This window comes from Lithobates pipiens, unplaced genomic scaffold (assembly GCF_037356315.1).
Source record: "Lithobates pipiens isolate NorthernLeopardFrog02 unplaced genomic scaffold, aLitPip1_a1.2 Scaffold_16, whole genome shotgun sequence".
NCBI classification, from domain to species: Eukaryota; Metazoa; Chordata; class Amphibia; order Anura; family Ranidae; genus Lithobates; species Lithobates pipiens.
The window spans coordinates 273,528,420-273,552,953 of record NW_027507748.1 but is presented as its reverse complement, the minus strand read 5'-3'; the positions used below and the strand labels follow the sequence as shown (position 1 = coordinate 273,552,953).

General features: G+C 40.0%; 1 protein-coding gene across 2 annotated transcripts in view; it reads left to right on the top strand.

Annotated features, from left to right (window-relative positions):
* The window catches only part of GRM4 (glutamate metabotropic receptor 4), a 315,342-nt gene that overhangs the window by 191,030 nt on the left and 99,778 nt on the right, over positions 1–24,534 (top strand). For both annotated transcript variants that reach the window (XM_077481412.1, XM_077481413.1), the window contains exon 3: positions 18,650–18,866. In XM_077481412.1, the coding sequence (XP_077337538.1) occupies positions 18,650–18,866 (217 nt within the window). The remainder of the gene's footprint in view (positions 1–18,649; positions 18,867–24,534) is intronic.

The following is a 24,534-nucleotide window of genomic DNA, read 5'->3' as shown; positions in this document are numbered from 1 at the left end:
AATATGGCAAGTGATAACTCCAAGCAAAAGTGTTTCTTGTGAACCAGAACAGTATGCTTACATTAACTCATGGAAGAATGAAAACGGAACAGTGCTGACTGATACAAATTGCCCAATGTCAACTGCATCATTTGTTCTGAGATGGAGAGATCTACGATTGTTAGACTAGTAAATAAATACTGCATATAGAGAGCAAGTACCAGAACAGAAGACAGAAAGACAGATGCGCGGTGCAAGTGGTCTCGCATTTAAAGCTAGATGCATGAAGAAACAGACACGTACATTGCTAAAAGAAATATGGCTTGTTAGTGAAACAGAAACAAAACACTCCACTGTCTACAATCTGACACATGTACAATTAATAATATCCATTAGGTCTGCTTACAGCTGTGATGATAATTTGTCCATCATATGGATCCAGCAACACACAATGATCTGTATGAAGCAGTTAAAATATTGCAATACTATTTTATCTATAGCAGGGTTTTTCAACCATGTTTCCACTGAACCCTAGGATTCCTCCAGAGGTTGCTTGGGGTTCCTAGAGTAATGCGTAATTTCTGCTTCTTAGATAAGTTCCACTGACATTGTTAATCTATTTAGCTATCTACAAGGGGGGTAGTTCTTCCCAATGACCACAAGTGCTGTAAGGATCATTCTTCCCACTGACCATCACACTAATGTATCATGAGTTGTAGATATGGTCATTTTTAACAGGGTTCATTAAATAAAATTGTTGGGCCTTTAAATGAGACAACGACTGCTACAGAGTTCGTATGTCTCCATACCCGAATCATATAAAAAAATAGGGGAAAGGGGAATGGTGGAATGGTGAGACTTTATATGAAGCACAGAACCAAATTAATCAATTTAATGGTGCACATGGATGCATGTGGGACAGTAAAAACATGTAATAAATAACATAATAAATACATATAAATGTATACACACACATAAGTGTTCCTACATAGTAAATCATTTATATTAAAATGTATAAATGTAGCCCAAACTTGCATATAGACATGACTGATTGCACACTTGATGATGTAAAAATGTATTCAAATTTCTTCAAGTTATTCTCATGGTAGCTGTGACAATACATTGATATATAGCTCTACGCACGTTTTGTGGCTAACTTTCACCAGGGCTGGACTGGGACAAACATTTGGCCTTGGAGTTCATCCAGACCAGTCCATTTTAATTGTGTACATGTACAAAAACAGTATCCTTTGCTCTTGCGAAAGAGTGACGTCATCATGGCCTGACTATCCACGCAGCAGGAGCACACAAACCCAGAAAGAAGACTGGGTGAAGGGGGAAGCCCCTGGTAGCAGTGACAGCGTGCTGCTGGAGGGCTTCGCTTCTCTGGGTAGTGTGATCCCACTTCCTTCCACCTTTCACAAGTGGGATCCCACTACTCAGAGTTATTTTTTCTTGCACTGGGACAATTTACTCTTACTGCTTTGATTGCATATTTTGCAGTTTTTATTTTCTCTGCGCATTCGAAGAGACTAATTTGCACATTTTTTTGCACCCTTCTTTATTCTTTTTGCACTTTAATACAATGGACATAGTTTGGCTATAATGGGTTTAATTATAAGCATGGTTTATATATGATTTTTTGCTGAAAATATTTTTATGCCCTTATTTTTTGCACATTTCATATTAATGATGAACTTTTAGCTACTTTGGATTTTGCATATTGTTTGAATCATTATTTTCACCAAATGGATTATTGATGTTATTTTTTTCCAATTTTAGTTAGCGCCACAACCTTTGCTATATATTCAATGGCTCTGCATTATATGACTGTGCCAGGCTGACCGGATACCTGGATGGGTTCCTCAGGGCTCAAAATGTCAAGTCCTGAGCTACTAGCCAGGCCTCAAGGTTTAAATGCCACCAGTTGCCCAACCCAACCCCTAATTCCTCCCCTAAACATGCCCTCATAAATTATCTCATGAAATTACACTTAAATGTTTTATGCAGAATTAAGTTACAAAAATAAATATTAACAACGACTTTATTAGTGCCCCTTAGCATAGCCTCACCAGTGCCCATCAAAGCAGGCTCACCTGTGCCTATCAATGCAGCCTTGTCAGTGCCCATCAATGTAGCCTCACCTGTGCCTATCATTGCTACCTCACTGTGCCCATCATTGCAGTCTCACTGTGACCACCATTGCAGCCTCACTGTGACCACCACTGCACCATTGCAGCCTCACTGTGCCCACCATTGTAGCCTCACTGTGCCCACTATTACAGCCTCACCTGGGCAGAGGAAGAGAGAGGTCGGACGGATCGGGTTTTGGGGAAGAGGAGAGCCGCGGGTTAACAGAGAAGTATAGCACACAGGAACAGCTTACATTACAATTGACTCTGCTCTTCTCGCCATCATACACAGCCCCACATTCTCCTGACCCGCGCCTGTGATAGACAGAATGCATTCCCAGCATTGGACCCACATTCTGTCTATCATAGGTGCTGGGCCAGGAGGAGGCGGGGCTGTGTATGATGGTGAGCAGAGCAGAGTCAATTGTAATGTAAGCTGTAATAGCGGGTTATCCCGCTCTGTGATCCCACGGCTCTCCTCTTTTTCCATGCTCTCTTCCCTCAGGGGGATCGCTGGGAGAATGGCTCCTAATCAACCCCACCCTCTGTCACAGAAACCGGCCCACTGAGCCATCGGCCTATTTGGAAACTCCCGGTAGTCCCAATGGTCAGTACATCCATGACTTCCATTCATCAGGAACAAATGCGATACAGGTATGTCTGTAATAAAATATAAATATCAAATAGTATAGTAACTAAAATAACAGGAACAGGGGGGACCACAACTTAATCCCAACACTGTTACTTATAAGTAAACTACAGTGGGTAGTATTAGTAGCTGGAAACTGAGGTGGTGGTGACTGCGGCAGCACAGCGGTGAACAGAAACCAGGAAGTGAGCATCAATAGAGATGTCATCCCATAAGTAACTGTAGTTAGAGTAAGTGCTAAATAGGGGCCCATGTGGAAAAAAATAAATAAATAAATAAATAAATAAGGTACTTATAGGTAAGAGTGCTGAGATTAAGTTGTGGTCCCCCCTCTGTTATTTTAGTTACTATATTATTTGGTATTCATATTTTATTACAGACATCCCTATATCAGATTTGCTCCCGCTGAGTGGAAGTTATCCACGAAATGTGTGTAGAGCTATATATCATTTGTCACAGCTACCATGCATCAACTATGAGAATACCTTGAAGAAATTTGAATCAATTTTATATCATCATGTGTGCAATATATATTATTTACCATGTAGGAACACTTATGTTTGTGTATACATTTATATGTATTTATTATGTTATTTATTACATGTAATTTACTGTCCCACATGCAACCATGTGCGCCATTAAATAGTATCTACTAATTGATTCATTTGGTTCTAGTGTTGTGCTTCATATAAAGTCCCACCATTCCCCCATTCCCCTTTCCCCTGTTTTTCTATATGATTCAGGGACTGGAAAGTTTTTTCAAGTGTTCTTCTTAGTTAAAAAGGGTGAGAAAGGCTGATCTAGAAGAACTGGTTTTGCCACATAGACAGCAATATACACTACAGTATCTACTAGCATCGTATGCAATTGAAAATAATACCCATGCATGTATATATTACTGGAGCATAACTAACAATTGTATTATTAAATATTAAATACAATAATAACATACTGTATATACTGCAATTAAGAAAGTATATAAAAATTTCACAGTACGTTGGGATACATGGAAGAATGGTAGTCAAGCGATTTTTGCTGCATATAATTGAGGAGTAGTGATGGCTAAAGAATAAGTTTGGGTTTGCCGCTACCAGGGGTAGACGGTTCAAGATTCACAGTGCCAGTGATGCAGTCCACAATTCACTGCATGGCCTTTGAACTATGGCCAACAGTTTAAGAAGGACAGTAAGGGAGTTTTAAGGTTAAACGAGCCCCCTAACTATAAAGGGGGGCACAGGGCCGCCATAGTGTCATTGAACTGGAAAGCTGATAAACTGCATTTGGAAAGATTATGGTCATTCAGGAAACTGTACACATTTGTAGTAGAAACATGCTGACAGGTGCAAAAAAACAAACACACTGTGCAATCAAATATATAAACATAATTTTGCCACACTAATACTAATGATCTACAAAACCAATTTAGTGTAATAATAAAAATAATATGCTAAGTCTACTTTAAGTGCTTATTATGAGAACAACTGTCCCAATGCAATAATGCGTACATGGCTATGTGATAGAAGGTGTCTGATTCATTAAAATTCCATAATCACCATGTGGATCATCACCAATATAGGGAGTAAGGCTGAGCCAAACACCCCCCGGTTTGGTTCGCACCAGAACCTGCGAACAGACATAAACTTTGTGTGAACTTTAGAACCCTATTAAAGTCTATGGGACTCGAACATTCAAAATCTAAAGTGCTAAAAGTGCTAATTTTAAAGGCTAATATGCAAGTTATTGTCCTAAAAAGTGTTTGGGGACCTGGGTCCTGCCCAAGGGACATGCACCATTGCAAAAAAAAGTTTTAAAAACGTCTGTTTTTTCGGGAGCAGTGATTTTAATAATGCTTAAAGTGAAACAATGAAAGTGTAATATTCCTTTAAATTTCGTACCTGGTGGTGTGTATAGTATGCCTGTAAAGGGGCACATGTTTCCTGTGCTTAGAACTGTCCCTGCACAAAGTGTAATTTCTGCAGGAAAAAAGTCATTTAAAATCACTAGCGGCTATAATGAATTGTTGGTAATACAGAGAACAGTCATTGAAAGTCATTGACAAAAAAAAAAGCGTGTGGTTCCCCCAAATTTAATTACCAGGCCCTTCAGGTCTCTGTATGGATATTAAGGGGAACCCCGCGTCAAATTTAAAAGTTCCCCCTAAAAATCCATACCAGACCCTTTATCCGAGCACTCAACCTGGCAGGCCACAGGAAAAAAGGGGGGACGAGAGAGCGCCCCCCTCCTGAACCGTACCCGGCCACATGCCCTCAACATTGGGAGGATGCTTTGTGGGTCTGTGACCCCTCAAAGCACCTTGTCCTCATGTTGATGAGGACAAGGGCCTCATCCCCACAACCCAGGCCGGTGGTTGTGGGGGTCTGCGGGCAGAGGGCTTATCAGAATCTGGAAGCACCCTTTAACAAGGGGACCCCAAAAAAGTACCCCTACCATTTCAAAAAGAAAGTGTAAAAGAATGTTAAAAAAGACACACACACCGTTTCAAAAGTCCTTTATTAAAAATGAAAAAAATTTTAAAAAGATTCCAGCGGTGGTAATCCACTCTTGCTATCCAGCGACGGATGATCATCTCTCCGGGGTCCAGCGATGGCTGATCTGATCCAGCGACGGGTGATCTCTCCCTCCAGCGCAGCGCATCTATCCTCTGTCTCCACTGGCGGAGACACTGCGGGCATTCCGGCAGCCTGACATTTCTTATATGAGGAAGGCTGGGCCACCCATCACCTGACCCCGCCCCCCCCTCTGACGCAAGTGGGAAAGCCTGGCTTCCCCAATGACATGTGGGTGACCCCGCCCCCTCTGATGTAACGCAGGTTTCCGTTACATCAGAGGGGGGCGGGGTCACCCACACGTCATTGGGGAAGCCAGGCTTTCTATTTAATTACTGTGTGAAAATGTTTAATTTCATATTAGCAGTACACTATATTATGCTCAAAATATTGTACATGTACTCTGGTGCGGGAAATACACAAGAACTGTATAGAGAAATTTGTGTTTGTGGTAGTCAAGTTTGAGTTTGCATACTCTGATCATGTAAAGAAAAATTAGAAATTCACAGAATTCTTGCTATGTAAAATGCAGCTTGATATTCAAGGAGTTTATTTACTGAAGGGGTAGAAAATTATCACTTAACATAATGCAAAGCTGTGTTACATAGTTACTGTATTACATAGTTAGTACGGTTAAAAAATGGCTTTGAACACCCAATCTTGATGTGCAAAAGCAGTGATGTGATAAAGTGGGTGATAAAAAGCACTACTAAGTTTTGTACTTTCTGGATAAGTATGTTTGCTAAAATATTGTTTTATGTATGCCATCTGTTCCTTCCCCATTCTGACATTTAATCGTGGTTATTTTAGCAACTAAATAAGCTGGTATTGTGTTTGTAGATCTATATAATTCATGACTAACTATTAAAAAACCTGTTTGGCACTACAGATTAGCAAATCAAGCAATGTTTGGTGCTCAGGTAGTTCGACAAACTCAGAAAGAAGACTGAACACCAAACATACTACAGAACCGTATTGAAGTCTATGGCAGCTAATTCTTGCTTGTTTTTTTCTGTCCTTTTTCGAGGCTAATTTGCAAGCTATTGTTGAAAAAGTGCATGGGTTGCCAGGCACTGCCATAAACGATATGTACATATGCAAAAAAATATTAAAAATACTGCTGAGCTGGTAGAGGAACTTTTAATGCTACTTAAATACCAACATACTGTAAAAAATACACAAACCCTTGAAATATCAAGCTTTGGGGTGCCTGAAACCTGTACATGATGTCAGGGAGCAGTGAAATGTAATTATGTTCTGTTTGCAAACAGGGCTCAGGGGTCCTATAGCGGCGACCAACTCGCAGATCCCGGCTGACTTATGTTTGTAAACTAATTGGCTGGGGATCCTGGGTGATGCTACTGACCAAATATGGTCATCACCATATTGGTCAATGACTTCACCCAGGATCCCCAGTTGTGGGGGTGTAGAGACATCACTGGACAGCCAGTAGTTGTGATTGACGAGGATCTACATCTATGTACGATGTGATTGGCATTAGATTTTACACAGGGAACATCATTGTTTTTAACTTTTTTTATTAATAGACTTTTTCACAGTGTGGGTTTTTTGTTTTATATTTACACTTTTTTTACTATGTACTTCATACTTATCCACCTAGGAGGGAGGGGAATATATTGGCCTCCCCTATAGTAAAGGGACTTCCATCATGGAGGCAAGATGCCTTGATGGGGGGTTGAGTGTTTTGCCTCACCAGATCCTTGCCAATCACAATGATCCAACACCTGGCAGTGAGAATCCCCGACCTGCTGATTTTCACCTGTTACAATCCCTCTGCAAATGTTTAAAAACAGTAGCCAGCCAGGGGAAGCTGAGTGATGTCCTTCATCATGATCAAATATGGTAATGGCAATATTTGGTCAAAAACATCACCCAGAATCTCCCAACACCAGCTCTTTCCACAGATCGGGGGTCGCATTATGTCCTAGCAACACGGCGCGGCCGTGATCGCCATGCTGCATGGACCCGCAGCGGCCGTTCTGGGATGCCGTCATATGAGGCTGTGCATTTTGCAAAGTGCAGTTGCTCCAGAACTTAGTACATTAAGTAAAGCTTCACTTTGCAAGGAATACCCAATCACAGGAATGAAAAAAAACCAAAAAACAGAATTTTTGTTTGCATATGATTGGATGATGGATGTAAGCCAACCTTCCCCTCATTTATTAAGATCTAGAGCAGGGTCTCCATAATATCACCCTCCAGTTGTTAAGGCACTAATCCCATCATGCCTAGTCATGTCTGTTAATCCCAGAGGTTTACAATGCCTCATGGGACATGAAGTTCCGCAACAGCTGGAGGGCCATAGTTTGGTGATCCCCGATCTAGAGCAAGTGTTCTTGCAGAGTACAATTGCACATTGCAAAGTGCACAGTTTATTTGCCTTTAGTAAATCAACCCAACTGAGACTGTATAAATATGCAAGTGGAAGTTTGCCTCTTCCACCCACCAAATTTTGGAAACTTCCAAAAATCAGGGAAAGCAGTCAAGCCTGCAACCAAGCAGAACTCAGAACAGCCGAAATCAATCAAACCTTGCTCCACTGGCTACAAAGGAGCTAAAAACTAAATTTGCCTAAAGCTGTTAGGCTCCGTTCTGTACTACGGAACCGTTCTAAGAGGAGCGACTCGAGTCGCTCCGACTTAGAAAAAGGTTCCTGTACTACTTTTGGGCGACCTCGGGGCGACTTGCATTGACTTCTATACAGAAGTCATTTGCAAGTCGCCGCTGAGGTCGCGGCAGGTCGCGGCGAGGCAAGTCGTGTCGCCTCGCATCGCCCCCTGTGTGAACCGAGTCTTAGCAACCTAATTAGGAGGGTACTATGTATGCAAAATGTATGTTTCTCCCTCACCTGCATTGTAAATGGCCATCAGAAGCTCTCTCAACACCCTTGTACATAATCCTTAGAAATTCAAATAAGGGCACGGCACTAGGACCACACAGGAAGAGCCAATTCTATAGTGACTGTATGCATCAGTATACGTTTTAGATTTTGCTTCTCATGACAGCAATTTATCATTGCTAACACAAGGATAAAAAATTATATTAAAACAATGTGTGCGGTATTTAATCTTTTCCTTTTTTTCAAGATGTCTGCAGATTAATGTGGAATATTTTTATTTGCATATGCTATGTGTATGCAATAAAAGAATAACTTTTATATGTAATTAAAAGCTAACACAAAAGATACAAACTGAGGGACAAGAGGTATTTTGCATGCTCTGAACTAAGGGATAGAACTAATGCCGTGTACACAAGACCGGACTTTGACAGCAAAGGTCCAACGGAACGAATCCGCCGGACAATTCGATCATGTGTGGGCTTCATCGGACCGTTGCTGTCTAAAAATCAGATGGACTTTAGATTTAGAACATGTTTCAAATCTTTGTGACAGACTTGACTCATCACGTTCGAATCCGTCGGACTTTGGTGTGTTTGTATGTGGCCAAGTCTGTTCCTTTAGAAAGTCCGTCAGAACTCAGCTGAAAAGTCAGTCGGGAAGAGCGGCGGGCCTAGTCTACCGGTAAGTCTGGTCGTGTGTACACGGCATAAGGGATACCTGCACAGACTGTCATTGCTGACCTCCACGTCAGAACAGAGTAATTTCCTTTGCTGTTATGCTGATCCAATCCAATAACTTTTATATTTTCTGAGGAATTGATCCAGATCAAGTAACCAGAACTTAAATGAAGTTCAGACTTTGTTGGCTGCGGCTGTTATCAAATGAGTGATTCAGAAAGTATTTAGTAGCTTTAGATCAGAAAAACAGCCATCCAAGTAGTATTTTCGGGAGGAGGTAAAAAAAAGCAGCTTATATATCTATCGACTCAAGTTTTCTTTAAAATCTAAACCAAAGAAAAATAAAATTTAAATCTGGATATAAGAAATACAGTTAAATGAAGTAAATCTTTTTCTTGAAACATTGAAATCTCACTCAACATTAAACTGATACAATAAATATAATAATTTTGTAGAAGAAGACTTGTGTTCCCTTCCCCAGGCTCTCCCACTCAGACAATAATATTGCATGCTGTGATTATGGGAGGCAATGCTTGGGAACATGTCTGTGTGTCATGACAATTATTGAAATTAAGCCGTTCTTTCCCTTTTTTGCCTTTATGGAATATGAAACATTATAAGTAACAAGTCTAGCTGATCATTTTCACCAACCCCTGTTTTTCAGAGACAAATCACAAGATTATGGTGACAGATTCACTTTAATTGCTGCAGGCAACTATGACAGTGTTAGCATCCACATAGATTTGTGATGCAGAACAACCATATAGGGAGAATAAGTAACATAACTGATTCTGGTACAGTCTCTGAGAGTCTATGCAGTGCAAAGGGATCTCTTGGTGCAGTACCCAATGGGAAGACATTCAAAGCTAACTCTTGATGCCACTGATTCTCTTCAGTGCAGAACATCTTGTTGATTCTCAGGGGCTCACTCAGGTCATACATGAGTAGTAGCAGATCTAGCTGATATAAATAGGTGTCTCTCAGCATCTATAATTGCTCAAATATCTTCACCATAAGGGATACTGCAAATATAGTCTACTTAATCATTACATATGCACTTATGTGATTTGATGAGTTATTTGTATGTGAAGCACAAAAGTCCTTGCCATGTCATATTTTATTTCTATGCATGTTCATACATATTCATCATTGATGTGTTCCTAATTCGTTCTTTGTAATATAAATTATTTTATTAACTATTACTTGTGTCTTCCTGGCACAGATAGTTGTATAGCACCCTCCTAGCGTGGGATGCTAGGCAAATCTACAGTAGTTTTTGGCTCCTTTTGCAATCAAGTGAGCAGTGATTATTTGTTGTAGCCTGATTAGGGTCCCATATGCTGGGGGTTTGATTGCTCCCCCCTGCCTCTAGAAGGAATTTCTGGAGCTTAGAGTGGGAGATCCAAATCAACCAACCTGAATATTTATCCAGCTCCAGCCAAACCCTGGGGAGGTGTGTCCAGTAGAGGACTGGAATGGGGATACATAGTCTGAGGCACCTGCTCCCCAGGATGATTCCAGAGCTGCTGGGCTGCTGCAGACCATGGACCATCCAACTGCTCTAGGAAGCCTCAGAAGTTCCAGGAGTAAATTAACTTAACTCAGAAACCAACCGCAGAACCACACCACTGGGTATTTGGTCCTGAGAGGCATCATATAACTCACTGGGTTGTGTCTGGAAGAAGATGGAAGCCGGCAGCTGTCCTGAGGCCTTGTGAGTATTGACCCTAAGTTGATCCTTGAGACTGTGAGGTTGATTTACTAAAATTGGAGAGTGCAAAATCTGGTCTGCATAAAAACCAGCTTCCAGGTTTTATTGTCAAAGCTTAAAGCGGGATTCCACCCTAAAGTGAAACCTCCGCTGATCGGATCCCTCCCCCCCTCCGGTGTCACAATTGACACCTTTCAGGGGGGAGGGGGTGGAGATACCTGTCAAAGACAGGTATTTTTACCCACTTCCGGGCATAGACTCCCGTGGGAGTCTACGCCATTTCTTGCCCTGCCGCGCTGTCTGCTGGGACACACACGGGTCCCAGTGACAGCGCGGAGATTTCCTATTGCGTGGCGCGGCTCGCGCATGCGCAGTAGGGAACCGGGAAGTAAAGCCGATTCGCTTCACTTCCTGATTCCCTCACCTAGAATGGTGACTACAGCAGCCGAGAGCCGAGCGATCGATCGGCCTCGGCATCGCTGGAACCCGGGACAGGTGAGTGTCCATTTATTAAAAGTCAGCAGCTGTAGTATTTATAGCTGCTGGCTTTTAATATTTTTTTTTTTTGGTGGAGTCCCTCTTTAATTAACTACTTATGGATCGGAAGGATTTGCCCCCTTAATGACCAGGCCATTTTTTGAATTACGGCACTGCATCGATTTAACTGATAATTGTGTGGTCGTGCGATGCTGTACCGAAACAAAATTGACATCCTTTTTTTTTTTTACCACAAATAGAGCTTTTTTTTGATGGTATTTGATCACCTCTGTGGTTTTTATTTTTTGTGCTATAAACAAAAAAAGAGCAACAATTTAAAAAGACACAATATTTTGTACTTTTTGCTATAATAAATAGCCCCAATTTTTTTTAAAAAAGCTAATGTTTTCCTCAGTTTAGGCCAATATGTATTGTTCTACATATTTTTGGTAATAAAAATTGCAATAAGCGTATATTGATTGTTTTGCACAAAAGTTATAGCGTCTACAAAATAGGGGATAGATTTATGGCATTTTTATTATTATTATTATTATTTTTTTACTAGTAATAGCGGCGATCTGTGATATTTATTAGGACTGCAACATTATGCCAGACACATCAGACACCTTTGACACATTTTTGGGATGATTGACAATTATACAGCGATCAGTTCTATAAAAATGCACTGATTGCTGTGTAAATGTCACTGGCAGGGAAGGGGTTAACACTAGGGGTGATCAAGGGGTTAACTGTGTTCCCCAGTGTGTGTTCTAACTGTGGGGGGAGGGGACTGACTATAGGAGATGACAGATCGTGGTTCCTAGCTATTAGATCTGCCTCTCCTCACAGAACAGGGATGTGTGTGTTTACACACACATACCCGTTTTGCCTGTTGTGCCCACAATCACGCATGGCCAGTGATCAATGGCGACCGCCGGCCACGAGAAGTGGGTGGGCACCTGCTATCCCACTTAAAGGAGCTGACGTACAGCTATGACGGCTCACAGGATCATGCCGACCTGCCGCAGTATAATGACAGCGGCTGGTCAGCAAGTGGTTAATAAGTATGCAATATGAGAAATCCTGTTAGGAAAATGCAAGTTGGAATATGTGAAAGATGTAAATAAGAGTCTGATATTTGCTGTAGCGAGAAATGAACAGGGCTAATGGTCCTACAAGCACGTTCCATGGAATAGACATTAATATACTAGAATATATACAGAGGAATTAATCAACAGCTTGAAAGACATATCAGCTTCTATTTTTTTTTTTTTTTTTGTTAAAGCTTAATTGAACAAGCTGAGCTTAGAAGCTGATTGATTTCTATGCAAGCCTGCACCAGATTCTAAAGGGCACAAGTTTTAGTAAATTTCCTAAAAGTATCATGAGACATGGAAGTCATTTACCACTTAAAAACATTGCATGATGAAACTTTTGTGAGTTCAGGAAACCAGGGTCAGTGAAACACACACCTGGATTAAGGATAGAAGGACATTTTCTAAAAGAATAAAAAGTACACTATTTATTTTAAAACATGTAAGTAGCACTTACCAAAGCCCATAATAGCCTACCCACTGTAATCTAACAGTACAGACAAACAGCAACTGCCCCAACTTATAACTGGCCTTAACAGCAAGTAAAAACACTTACAAACTTCCAGCTCGACTTACCAGCCAGCCAGCAACGAACTGAATTGTCCTGTCTAACAGAGAGGTGAGGGGGCACACTGGACACCTTTGCTGCTTTACTGGGTGTCCAGTGTGCCCCTCTGCCTTTAAGGAGGGGTGGGCTCCCTCCAGACAAACCTGTCCTTAATCTATCCATTACTATATATGTGCTTCTACTATGGAGGCTCTCATAATTTATAGAGTTAGGACTGCAGATAATACTGGGTTGCCTTGTCGAGGCCTGTATGGTTGGATTATAGAAAGGCAAACAAAAACCACACGCATCAGCTGCTTACTGATCCTTGCAGTGGCTATTTCTAATTAGTGATAAACTTTGGCTTGGCCGAACCTGGAAAGCAGCTGTCATTCGTTGGCTAATCAGCTGGAGTTGGTGATGTTAATGACATCAATCTAATTAATATTCAGGGATTGACCAAGTCAAAAAATTAACAGACTTTGTGGGCACATAATGAGAGAGAGAATCAGTAAAAAAGTATACATTTTTTTTACAACATAGTTAAAAAACATATAAACAACATGCAAACAACACCCTGTATGGACACAGTTACCAGTTATGCAATAATGCAGTTATAGAGGACTAGACCTATGGTACAAAGATGAATTTAATACTGTATCAAGGTAAAAGAAAATTTTCTTATCCAGTAATGCCTCCAAAAACTTGCTCGTCGATGTGTTTCACTAAAATATTAGCTTCCTCAGGACAGATACTGGGTAGGTGCTGGTATATTTATAAACAAGTAAGTACACGTATTCAATGAAGCATATATCTATATATGTATGAATTATGATTGTTACAACATTTCTCAAGGAGGAATACATATACACAGAGACTAATTACATTATTATTATTATACAGGAATTATATAGCGCCGACAGTTTACGCAGCGCTTTACAACATTGGGGTAGACATTACAATACAATACAACTCAAGACAAGGGGAATTAGAGGGCCCTGCTCGTTAGAGCTTACAATCTAGGAGGGAGGGTGAAGTTATACAAAAGGGTAATGGCTGTGGGGGATGAACATAACAACGTGAAAGCTTGCTTGGTAAGCTTGAGGTTCAAGGTGTGGGAGAACTTGACCAAACTGACAAACAAAAAAATTAGATTACATATGTGTGTGTCTAAAGTAGTGGGATACACATATATCATGTGGTCTACAGTAGATACCACTAAATAAACAAGAAACCACAAACATATGCCTGTTAGATTAAGGTGCCCCTATAAAAGTCCCCCAATCAACAATCAGATATTGACCCTTTAGAGGGTATATATAATAAAGAAAAGTTACAAAGGAAGATATCCAGAGAGTATATATGAATGGTACTTACTAATAGTACCAAGAGATGGCCCATGGATAGCAGACCAAATTATTAAATGGGTAAGAATACAGTCCCCTTAAGTGTAGAGGCAAATGGAATATCTAAGGGAGGGGGTATAGCAAACTATTAAGTATTAAGCATATGAGAAAAAAAATGCACGGACCCACCTGAATGTGTAAAAGCTGCGCTTATCACATAGGGGGAGACTTTTTGTTGGGGCTCAAGTTGGTATTGCCGCATACATAGGGGAAAAGTTTGCCCCTGTAATAGAAGCAATTGAATGAAATAAATATCCACTTTAGGACATAAAGTTACATAGTGGTGCTGGAATGGTTTAACAAAGATACAGCTTACCTTTTGGTACTACACCCCTGTGGATGGCTTTCCTTGCTGTGTGTGGCCCAGACCCATGTGCATACCAACTTATATAGAGGGAGAGGAAGTAGATGGGTGTGGCAGCCTGAAAATTGCGCTAAAAAAAGCCAAGTCGCGTGATGTAGAACAGCTCCACATGATCATGGGTCACATTCTCAAAATTATGGGGCCAACTGCATCACCATCTTTGAAAGAGCATAAAGAAAGCAGAGGGATATCTGGTCACATGGTGTATAACATTGCCATGTGATCGTAGTCATGACGGTGTAGTCATGTGACCACAAACCCACCTGTCAAATGAACAGATATCAACAGGTAGTGAACAGTACCATGCGACCATAGAGAGATATCTGATCACATGACATATACCATCAACCGTGTGATCACAGTCATGTGGCCAAACAGAACACTTCCAATCAAATTAATACTAATGGGCTGGACCCTATTATGTCTGCAGTTATGATGACTATAAATTAAGCCCTTTGCAGAGTCCTGTAACTTTTTAATCTTCATGGTTCTCAACCTCAACCTCAAGCTATGCAAAGGGTAATATTAACCAAAGTAGAAATTTCCGTTTTTGACAGATGTTGCAGCTTTTCGGGCCCTGTCACAATGAACTGTTTTTTTTTCCGTTTTGTCTTACCAAAAGTGGAAGAAAAATGCATGACAATTACATCCTATGGAACTCCTCACACCAGTCAGTTTTGGGTCCTGCTTTCTGCATTTTGGTGCATGTTTGGTGTGGTAAAAAGATTGCACCAAAAACATACCTCCCCATTGAAATACATGAACAAAAAAAGGAAGCAAGAATGCATTAAAAATGCACTCAAGGTTCTATTTTTTGCTGCAGTTTTTGAGTCACATGTCCTTATTTAAAAGGTGCACAATGCAACAGAAACGAGGCAAAAACCATATACGTTTTTACTGTGTTTTGCAACAGAGCAGTGTGAAAGCAGCCTTGTACATTTAACCACTTAATCAAGTGGTTAAATGCACAAGGCTGCTTTCACACTGCTCTGTTGCAAAAACACAGTAAAAACGTATATGGTTTTTGCCTCGTTTCTGTTGCATTGTGCACCTTTTAAATAAGGACATGAGCCCAGCCCTGACACTAAGCTGATTAAAGCATGGAACTTGGTAATGGTGCACTAGATACCATGCATCATTATTGTACAAGCCATACACAGAGGGAGGAAGAGGTGAAGGGAAGGAGTTAATGTACAAGTCACATACAGTGATAGAATAAAGATGGGAGGGTTGGTGTGCAGGATAAGAAGTGAAAGCAGTAATATACAGGTAGTTACTAGAGACAGAATAAATATGAGGTGTACAGGCGGGAGTCATTAAAAGGCCTAAAAACTATCAAATCAAATGAATTAAATTCCCCACTTCAAATCTGCTCCCATTCATTCATTCATTACGTTTGTAATCTATGCATGTTCATCACCGTGATCACAAGTTACAGAGCCACTCTGATTGGCTGTGTGCATTTAGCATGTGATCTGCATGATCTAATGATAGCACAATGACACACACTGTAGAAGCACAGAGTATCTTTATTAAGAGGCACTCCAGAATGGTGAGTTCATCAATCAGCTGTTTATCAAGGTACAAACGTAAAGTGGTTAAGTAATTTGTAATGTCCCTTAAAGAATATTATAGTGGGGTCTTTAAGCTTGATTTTCCTTGAAGTGGCCATCAGGGATGATTTTACATTTAATTGATATAACATGGAAAATTATATAGAAAACTAAGGAAATGGAAACACCCAAAAGTATGGAAGAAGAGCCAATAGCTCGGGTGTCTGTAAGAAGCCAGAAGTTGACTCACTCCACTATAATATAGTATACTTTTAGAGTGAATTGAGCCTTCAGTACTGCCTTTTTCACTACAGTAGTTTTACATTTTTGACCAAATGGACTTGTTTTTTTTTTTTCTTCCCCATTATGTTTACAGTGTATGGTATACAATATGTTTGCTATTGCACTTATCAAGTATATATTGAAAAATTCCACTTTGAACCTTGTTTCAGTTATGTTATACCCATCTTGAGCATTCCATGAGTTTTGTACTGTTTCTGCAATAAATTGTATTTGTCTTCAAAAATAAGAATAAATAAGAACAATAATCTAATTTAGTGTATAAAGCATTGAAAAACTATTAGTAAAAAAAAATATTCCTTGAACTGTGATCCTTGAAATAAGGAACAAAGGGCCAGTATGTAGAACTAACATAACCCTTTCAAAGAGACTGACATAGTATACCAATGAAATAATGGACTTTGCATTATACTTTCTCTCTCCTTACCAGTATTTATAAACTGTACATATGTGAAAAGTGGAAAAACTCTCAAGCATTGTTTTGGATAGCTTTTGTTCAATAGTTAATCTCCTAGTCCTGATCTACATGTATTTAAACTGGTCAATTTACCAACAATCTTAATTTATAAGGGCCCTTCAACAGAAGTACTTTTAAAAGTGGTTTCTTTTGAAGGGTTTACTTTTTTCATGGTTATTGGGAAATTGTTAGGTACTGAAGAAAGAATAAAATGTTTAAGGCAGAATTCAGTTTCCCAGGCAATAGAAGAAATTTAAATGGTCATAAAAATTCTACTCAGGCCATCTCTTTTACACAAAATAAATTGAGAACTTTTTGCCAAATTTCTTATTCTCATTTGAAAGTACAAAGATGATCAAGCAGTTGCCATATGTTATACTGTATACCTATATCCCGTTTGGGGCGTGTTTTTGATTCTATTTAAGTGAATTAGGAAGCAATAAATGTATAGTTACATAGTTAGTAAGGTTGAATAAAGACACCAGTTCATCCTGAGTGAGTGTCTACATCTGTCCCTACCCTCAAGGAGCCAACGATCCAAGGTCCCATTCATATATTAGGGTCAATTTTGGACAGAAGCCAATTAACCTACCTGCGTGTCTTTGGAGTGTGGGAGGAAACTGGAGTACCCAGAGGAAACCCACACAGGCACAGGGAAAACATACAAACTCCAGGCAGGTAGTGTCGTGGTTGGGATTTGAACCAGTGACCCTTCTTACTGCTAGGTGAGAATGCTAACCACTACACCACTGTGCCACAAATACGAATAATATATAAATCCAGCTCAGGGCTAAGCTACGCAGGCTTGCTACTGGGAAATTTAACCACTTTCTGATGTTTAGGTGGTCAACTTTGATACAAAAATTTCTAACGATTGATTACTAATGCCGCGTACACACGATCTGAATTCTCATTGGAAAAAGCTCTGATGGTTTTCCTGTCGGAATTGCGATGCAATTTGGCTCAAACTGTCTTTCCTACACGTGGTCACACCAAATTCCGACGGTCAATAACACTGCGACATACAGCACATTCAACGCCACTATAAAAAGGAAGTTTAATGCTTCCGAGCATGTGTCGAATTGTTTCCGAGCATGCGTCAGAATTTTGCGTGTCAGAATTGCATACACACAATCGAAAAATCCAATAGAAAGGTTTTCCGTCAGAAAAATTAAGAACAGGCTCTCAATCTAAAGACTGACAAAAAAAAGACCGATGGGCATACACACGGTCAGAAAATCCGACAAAAAGCTCCCACCGGACTGTTTTGGAAATTCCAGCCGTGTGTATGTGGCATTAGGGTAGCAATTGATTGTTAAACAGATAAAAGAAATAGATTTCTATGAAGTAAGTTAGACAAGTTGTATGTAGGGTTTATGTGACTGGAAGGTGATCATACAACATCCAACAATATCTTAAATTTTCATCTTGGAAGTTTAAATTCTAATATGTTTTAATTACATTAAAATTACGGCAAGGTACATTTTCTCACTCCATACCTGTTATAGTGTAGAACTATTTTTCTTATCACAGGTTTTATGGTCATTGTTAATAGACACTGAATGCATGTTGTAATCATTCTCTGAGTGTTTTTGTCAATATCTACCACTGTCATTTTTTTAAAGTTTTGCTGCTGTTAATATGCTTTATGAGGAGATGTCTCATGCATAGGAAATGTAACACACGTACATACACATTGATTCTACTGTGCACTTACTGCTAATGTATATTGGTGTTAAACTGTATTATTATTGATTCACATTTTAAATGGGTTTTGTGTATGTGCCATTTAAAATCTTTACAAATCCTCATCTTATCTTTTGCAGTGCTCCATTGTTGTTATTATTAAATTGCTCTGCCTTTCTCATCTCCACAGATTCCACAAATTAGTTATGCCTCCACTGCTCCAGATCTAAGTGACAACAGTCGATATGACTTTTTTTCTCGAGTGGTTCCATCAGACACTTATCAGGCTCAGGCCATGGTGGATATTGTGAAAGCTCTGAAATGGAGTTATGTGTCCACCCTAGCATCTGAAGGCAGCTATGGGGAAAGCGGAGTGGAAGCTTTTATCCAAAAGTCCAGAGAAGATGGTAAGACTGCTCATTTGTTATGGTGTTCTTATTATTTAGCTCATATAAATCTAATGTGACTGTTATGCGCTTTATTATTATTATGATTCCATTTTCTTTTTTTCTAAAATATATTTTTATAATGAAAGTAATAAATGTAATTTTGCACTATCATTCTACAACATTGTCTCTTGGAAGGTCGTGCATCTTGTGCGCATATATTGTTTTATGTTTTATTCTTTCACACATTTTGTTTAACCACTTGCCTCCTGCGCACTTAAACCCACTCTTGCCCAGACCAATTTTCAGCTTTCAGCGTTGATGCACTTTGAATGACAATTGTGCGGTCATACAACACTGTACCCAAATGAAATTTTTATAATTTTTTTCTCACAAATAGAGCTTTCATTTGGTGATATTTAATCACAGCTGGGATTTTTATTTTTTGCTAAACAAACAAAAAAAGATGGAAAATTTGTAAAAAAAAAAAAATCATGTTTCATAGTTTGTTATAAAATTTTGCAAACAGGTAATTTTTCTCCTTCATTGATATGCACTGATGAGGCAGCACAGGTGGTCACTGATAGGCTGCACTAGTGGGCACTGATAGGCTGCACTGGTGGGCACTGATAGGCTGCACTAATGGGCACTGATAGGCACAGTTAAGGTGGTACTGATGGGCACAGATAAGGCAACACTGATGGCCATGGATGAGTGGCATGGATGGGTGGCACAGATGGGCACTAATAGGTGGCACAGATGGGTGGCACTGACGGGCACTGGTAGGTGACACTGATGGGTACTGATCAGTGCTGCACATCAGTGCCACCTTTGGGGCACTGATAGGTGGCACTGTGGGCACTGATAGGTGGCACTGTGGGCACTGATGGGTGGTGCTGGTGGGCACTGGTAGGCGGCTCTGTTGCCTACTGCTAGGTGGCACTGGCAGGGGGCACAGGTGGGCACTAAGGATCTGCAGCAGCTAGCCATGATCGGGACTGATGTCCCGATCACGGCCGCTGGTGATCGGCTTTTTTTTTCTCCTCATGCTGAGAAAAAATAGCCGATTACCGGCTCTGTTTACATCACGTGATCAGCTGTCATTTGCTTACCCAATTCTTAGCAATATGAATTTGATCAGTGTTACTTAGGGTGCTATACCAGAAGGTTGCCAGAAAAAAACAGTTATGCAGTGTACACATGACCGGACTTTCTGGCAGACTAGGTCCGACGGTCTTCCCGACTGACTTTTCAGCGGAGTTCCGGCAGTCTTTCTGAATGAATGGACTTGGACACACACTATCACATCAAAGTCCGATGGATTTGAACGTGATGACGTACAACCGGACTACTATAAGGAAGTTCATAGCCAGTAGCCAATAGCTGCCCTAGCATCTGTTTTCATCTGTTGGACTAGCATACAGACGAACTGATTTTTCAACTGGACTCGAGTCCGTCGGAAAGAGTTGAAACATGTTCTAAATCTAAAGTCTGTCAGATTTTTCAACAGCAAAGGTCCGATGAAGCCCACACATGATCAAATTGTCCAGCAGATTGGTTCCGTCAGAACCTTTGCTGTCAAAAAGTCTGGTCGTGTGTACACGGCCAGGCAAGGCTAAGGTGGCAGCAGAATATTGCCGCATAGAAGTAGTGCAGTGTTCCCTGCAATATCTTTGTCAAAGAATTATTGTCTCTCATCATCTAAGATAGTGAGGATCCTCAATGAAAACTAGGATTTTCACTTACAGCGGAAAGGGGAAGCTCCTAGTTTCTGCCTCCCCCCCCGTCCGCTGCCACATTTGGCACCTTTTTTTGGAGGGGGGGGGGGGGGGGGTGGGTACCTGGTTTTGACAGGTACCTGCTTCCAACCTGGGCTCAGTTCGCCACGGCAAAGTGAGACAGACATTTGCCCCCTTTCCTTTCTCCTACAGCTGGGCCACTCACAGAGCGCAGCACAATTCGCATCTGCACAGTAGAAAATCAGCTGTGAAGCAGCAAAGCTTCACTGCCAGTTTCCCTTAGCCAAGATAGCGGTGGCATCGAAGAGCCGATTATAGAATCACATGGGTGAGGACACTGCTGGATTCCTGGACAGGTGAGTTCCCTAATAGTAAGTACAGTAAATTTTGGAGTGGGGGGATAGAACTGCTTTTTAAACAAGTACATTTTTGTTTTCATATATCTTTGTAATTCCTCTCCGATTAAAATATTTCGTTTTACATGAGGCACAATTATGGCAGTGCCATAGACCTTAGAGAGGGGTGAAATGTGCAGACATGTGCTGGCCATCTTAAAATCTTTTATCTTACAGGTTTTAATATAAACATAAAAGTCTTTATTTTCCAGATATGCATGTTTTTTGAGAATTAGGTTTAAAAAAATTGAAAAGGTATTTTATACGCAGAGCCAATTATTGTTGTGGAAAAGAGGTTCTAGGACATGAAGGCCATATTCTGCCCTGTACAGGAACAATCCTCTAAATTAATGGACACAGGCAATTTATATTCATTACATTCAATGTCTGACATATATAACATTCAGTTTTTTTTTTTTTTTGCACAAGAAGACTAAAGAAACAGCTGGCTTAACGACATTTGCTGTTCATAATAGTGCCAATCTTTAAGCTAATTCTGGCAGAATATAAGCAGATGTTTAATTTAGCACTAAAGAATTTATCTGATAGGAGCATGGTTTACAAGGGTCGGCCTATTTTAATAACTTACCACTGGCATGCCTTCATTTTTGTGCATGTGAATGATTTATGTTTTAGGATGTAGACATTTTCCGGCATGGTATGGTAAATTATCAGATGATGGAGTGATCCTCATTTTTAACTTTGCAATTAAAAGCATATCAGATTCAGATTTATCTCCGACAAGGCCTAAGCACCAACATAAAACTGAGAATATTTACTGTTGTCTAATCTTTCCTTGTTGGATTCTGAGTGAGCTTTTGAGGAGCTCACTGCTGTGTCACGATCCAAACTGGTCCAGCTCCTATCAGGTCTGAAATTTCCAGCATGCTATATTACTTTTGCAGTAATAAATGCCAATTATTGATTTTTAAGGAGGAACTGAAGTCTGCTCACATAATTTGTAATATAAACATCTTTGTCAAAGCTTCCCTCCAACCACTTTGCATATTATTTTATATATACTGTGATTCTGTACTTGCCAAATATGCTGCAGAAATCTCCCTCAGTAAGCCTGGCTGCATCCATTTAACTGTGGGCAGCTGAAGCTGCTGCCTGTTCACTTCCTGGATTTACACAAACACACACCTCCAGCTCTGCAGCTCTCATTGGCCCTCTTATGGCTCATCCTCCCTCTCTTCCTGGCAAACTCACTTATGAGAGTTGTGCATGATGTCATAAGCCTAGGCTTTTTCCAGACATGAAACATATGTATGGCTGTATAAGGGATTTACTGGCAGAAAAAAATGTTTTACTATCCAAAATTAAAACAACAAGGACAGAATATTTAATAAATGGAAAGAAGAAGAAAAAATGACTGAAGGTCTGCTTTAAGTTACATGTGATCTCTCTGTGACTGTGCAAGTAAAACTTGTCAAAAAACACCACTTTTAGTTGTGCTATGTTGTTATAATACTTGGTTGTATTTCATTAGCATTTGCTGAATCCACAGATGAAAGCCTTCCAAAAAAGGCTGCTTTAATGTGAAGACACTTTAGACATGTATTTAATGCTTTGCTGTTTGTCTCCTTTACTATTTGCCGGCACATTGATCAACTGTTGTTTATTATATTGCTTCGGGTATACTGACCTAAATGGGTAGTTTCCTTAACTGTTTAATAGCTTACTGACTGACTTATATTGTAGATATTGTACTAAAACATACAGCATGTGCTAATCTGACCTGAATAAGTGATACAAAGCAAAAGAGTTTATGGTAAAAAAAAAATTTTTTATTCTATTTACAAATTTAAAAAAAATATATATATAAATACAATATTCTACTTAAACTTTGTTTTGTGATGCCCTCTGTCTGTTAATTTGTAATAAACCTGAACACTTTGTGTTCCTTCACCACTTTGAGGGTGACCCACAACCAACTTTAAAGGCCTGCATGGTGACAGAAATATTTTCCACAAATGTATATGTATTGTAACAACCCCCTGACCCTTTAGAGGCATATTAGGGCTCCCCAGAGATATGGGGGGTGCTAGAGCTCCCCAATAGAGTGATTGAAGACATTGGGTCACTTTTAAAAATACATTTATTTATTTTTTATCATTTGATCAAAAGGAAAATGGGTTTAGGGGATCAGAAACCAAGAGCACAGTCCTTCAAAGACATCAGTCTTCACTACCAGATTTACAGAATAAGAGCATTTAGTCTGTTTTTTCTGTAATTTAGTAGTACCAAGTCTGGTGAGTAGAGGGTTCTATCTATTCTAATAGTGAGTTACTAGACCCCTGTGTGGCTCCATCTGCTCACAGCTGTCCAGGACAACTCCTCTAGCAGTGATACTTTCCACTTGTACTTCAACTTCCTCCATTCCAAGCAGACCTGACCTTCAAATACATGTAGCAGTCCTAGGAGGTTAGCAGCACTGACAGCATTCCTCCCCATGCCTAAGCCTTGGTGAATGATCTATCTTCAAATTGTGCAACCCGCTAGCCCCTAAACCAGACGGATGTCGATCTGTGTATGACAGAAACACAAACAAGATTGGTCATGTGTACTTTAAATGTGTAAAGTATTTAGCCTTTGAAAAAAAAATCCCATAAAAGTGGAGAAACAAATAAAAAGAAAGAAGTTACATAGGAAAGACCACGTTATGATGTAGTCATTTGTATAAGGCTAGGTTCACATATATGTGAATTGGGTGCAGATTTTCACACATCCAATTCACATGACAGGCTAGTGTGACCGCCTCTCAATGGAGCTGGTTCACACAAGTGCGGAACGGCTGCAGATTGCAGAAGGGTCCTGTGTGTGTTTGGGTTCAGTTCAGGTGCAAATTCAGGCAAAAATTCAGGTCGCACACATGAGAACCTGGCCTATTTGCTTGTTAAAAGGAATGGTTGCTCACTTGTTTGTACCTATATCTGTACAGTTGTTTGGAACTTCAGAGGGTGAGCAAACTATTGTAGACTCTGCCTTTAGCAGGATTGTCAATTACATTTAGTATTACCCAACTGTATCCAGATAGTTCTTAATTGATAGATGGTGCCGACATCGCTGGACCCTGGGACAGGTAAGTGTGAATTTATTAAAAGTCAGCAGCTGCAATATTTGTAGCTGCTGGCTTTTAATATTTTTTTTAAAGGTTCAGAACCGCTTTATTAAGTTGTACAAATGAATATCAAACAATGGTGTTACATTTAGAAGTGTCAAAGTCATTGTATTCTGATCATACCATGACTAAGCAATATTAAAGTGGCAATCCACAACCAACTCTGCCCGGAGGGGTAGGATGAAAATGTACCGAAGGCACGGAGTCCAATGTTTGGAGTTGTCCGTTCAATATAACTATTGTAAAGATTATATTTGCACATGTGGTAATGCAGAACTATTATACATATATTGTTCTTGAAGGAAAAAAAGACTATAAAAATAGATTCTATAAACCAAAGCAAAATTCCCAGTGCCAAACTGAGGAACACCATGCTTCCATACTTAGGCTAGGCTAGAGGCGGCCCTGTAGCCTACAACAAAGTGTTCATG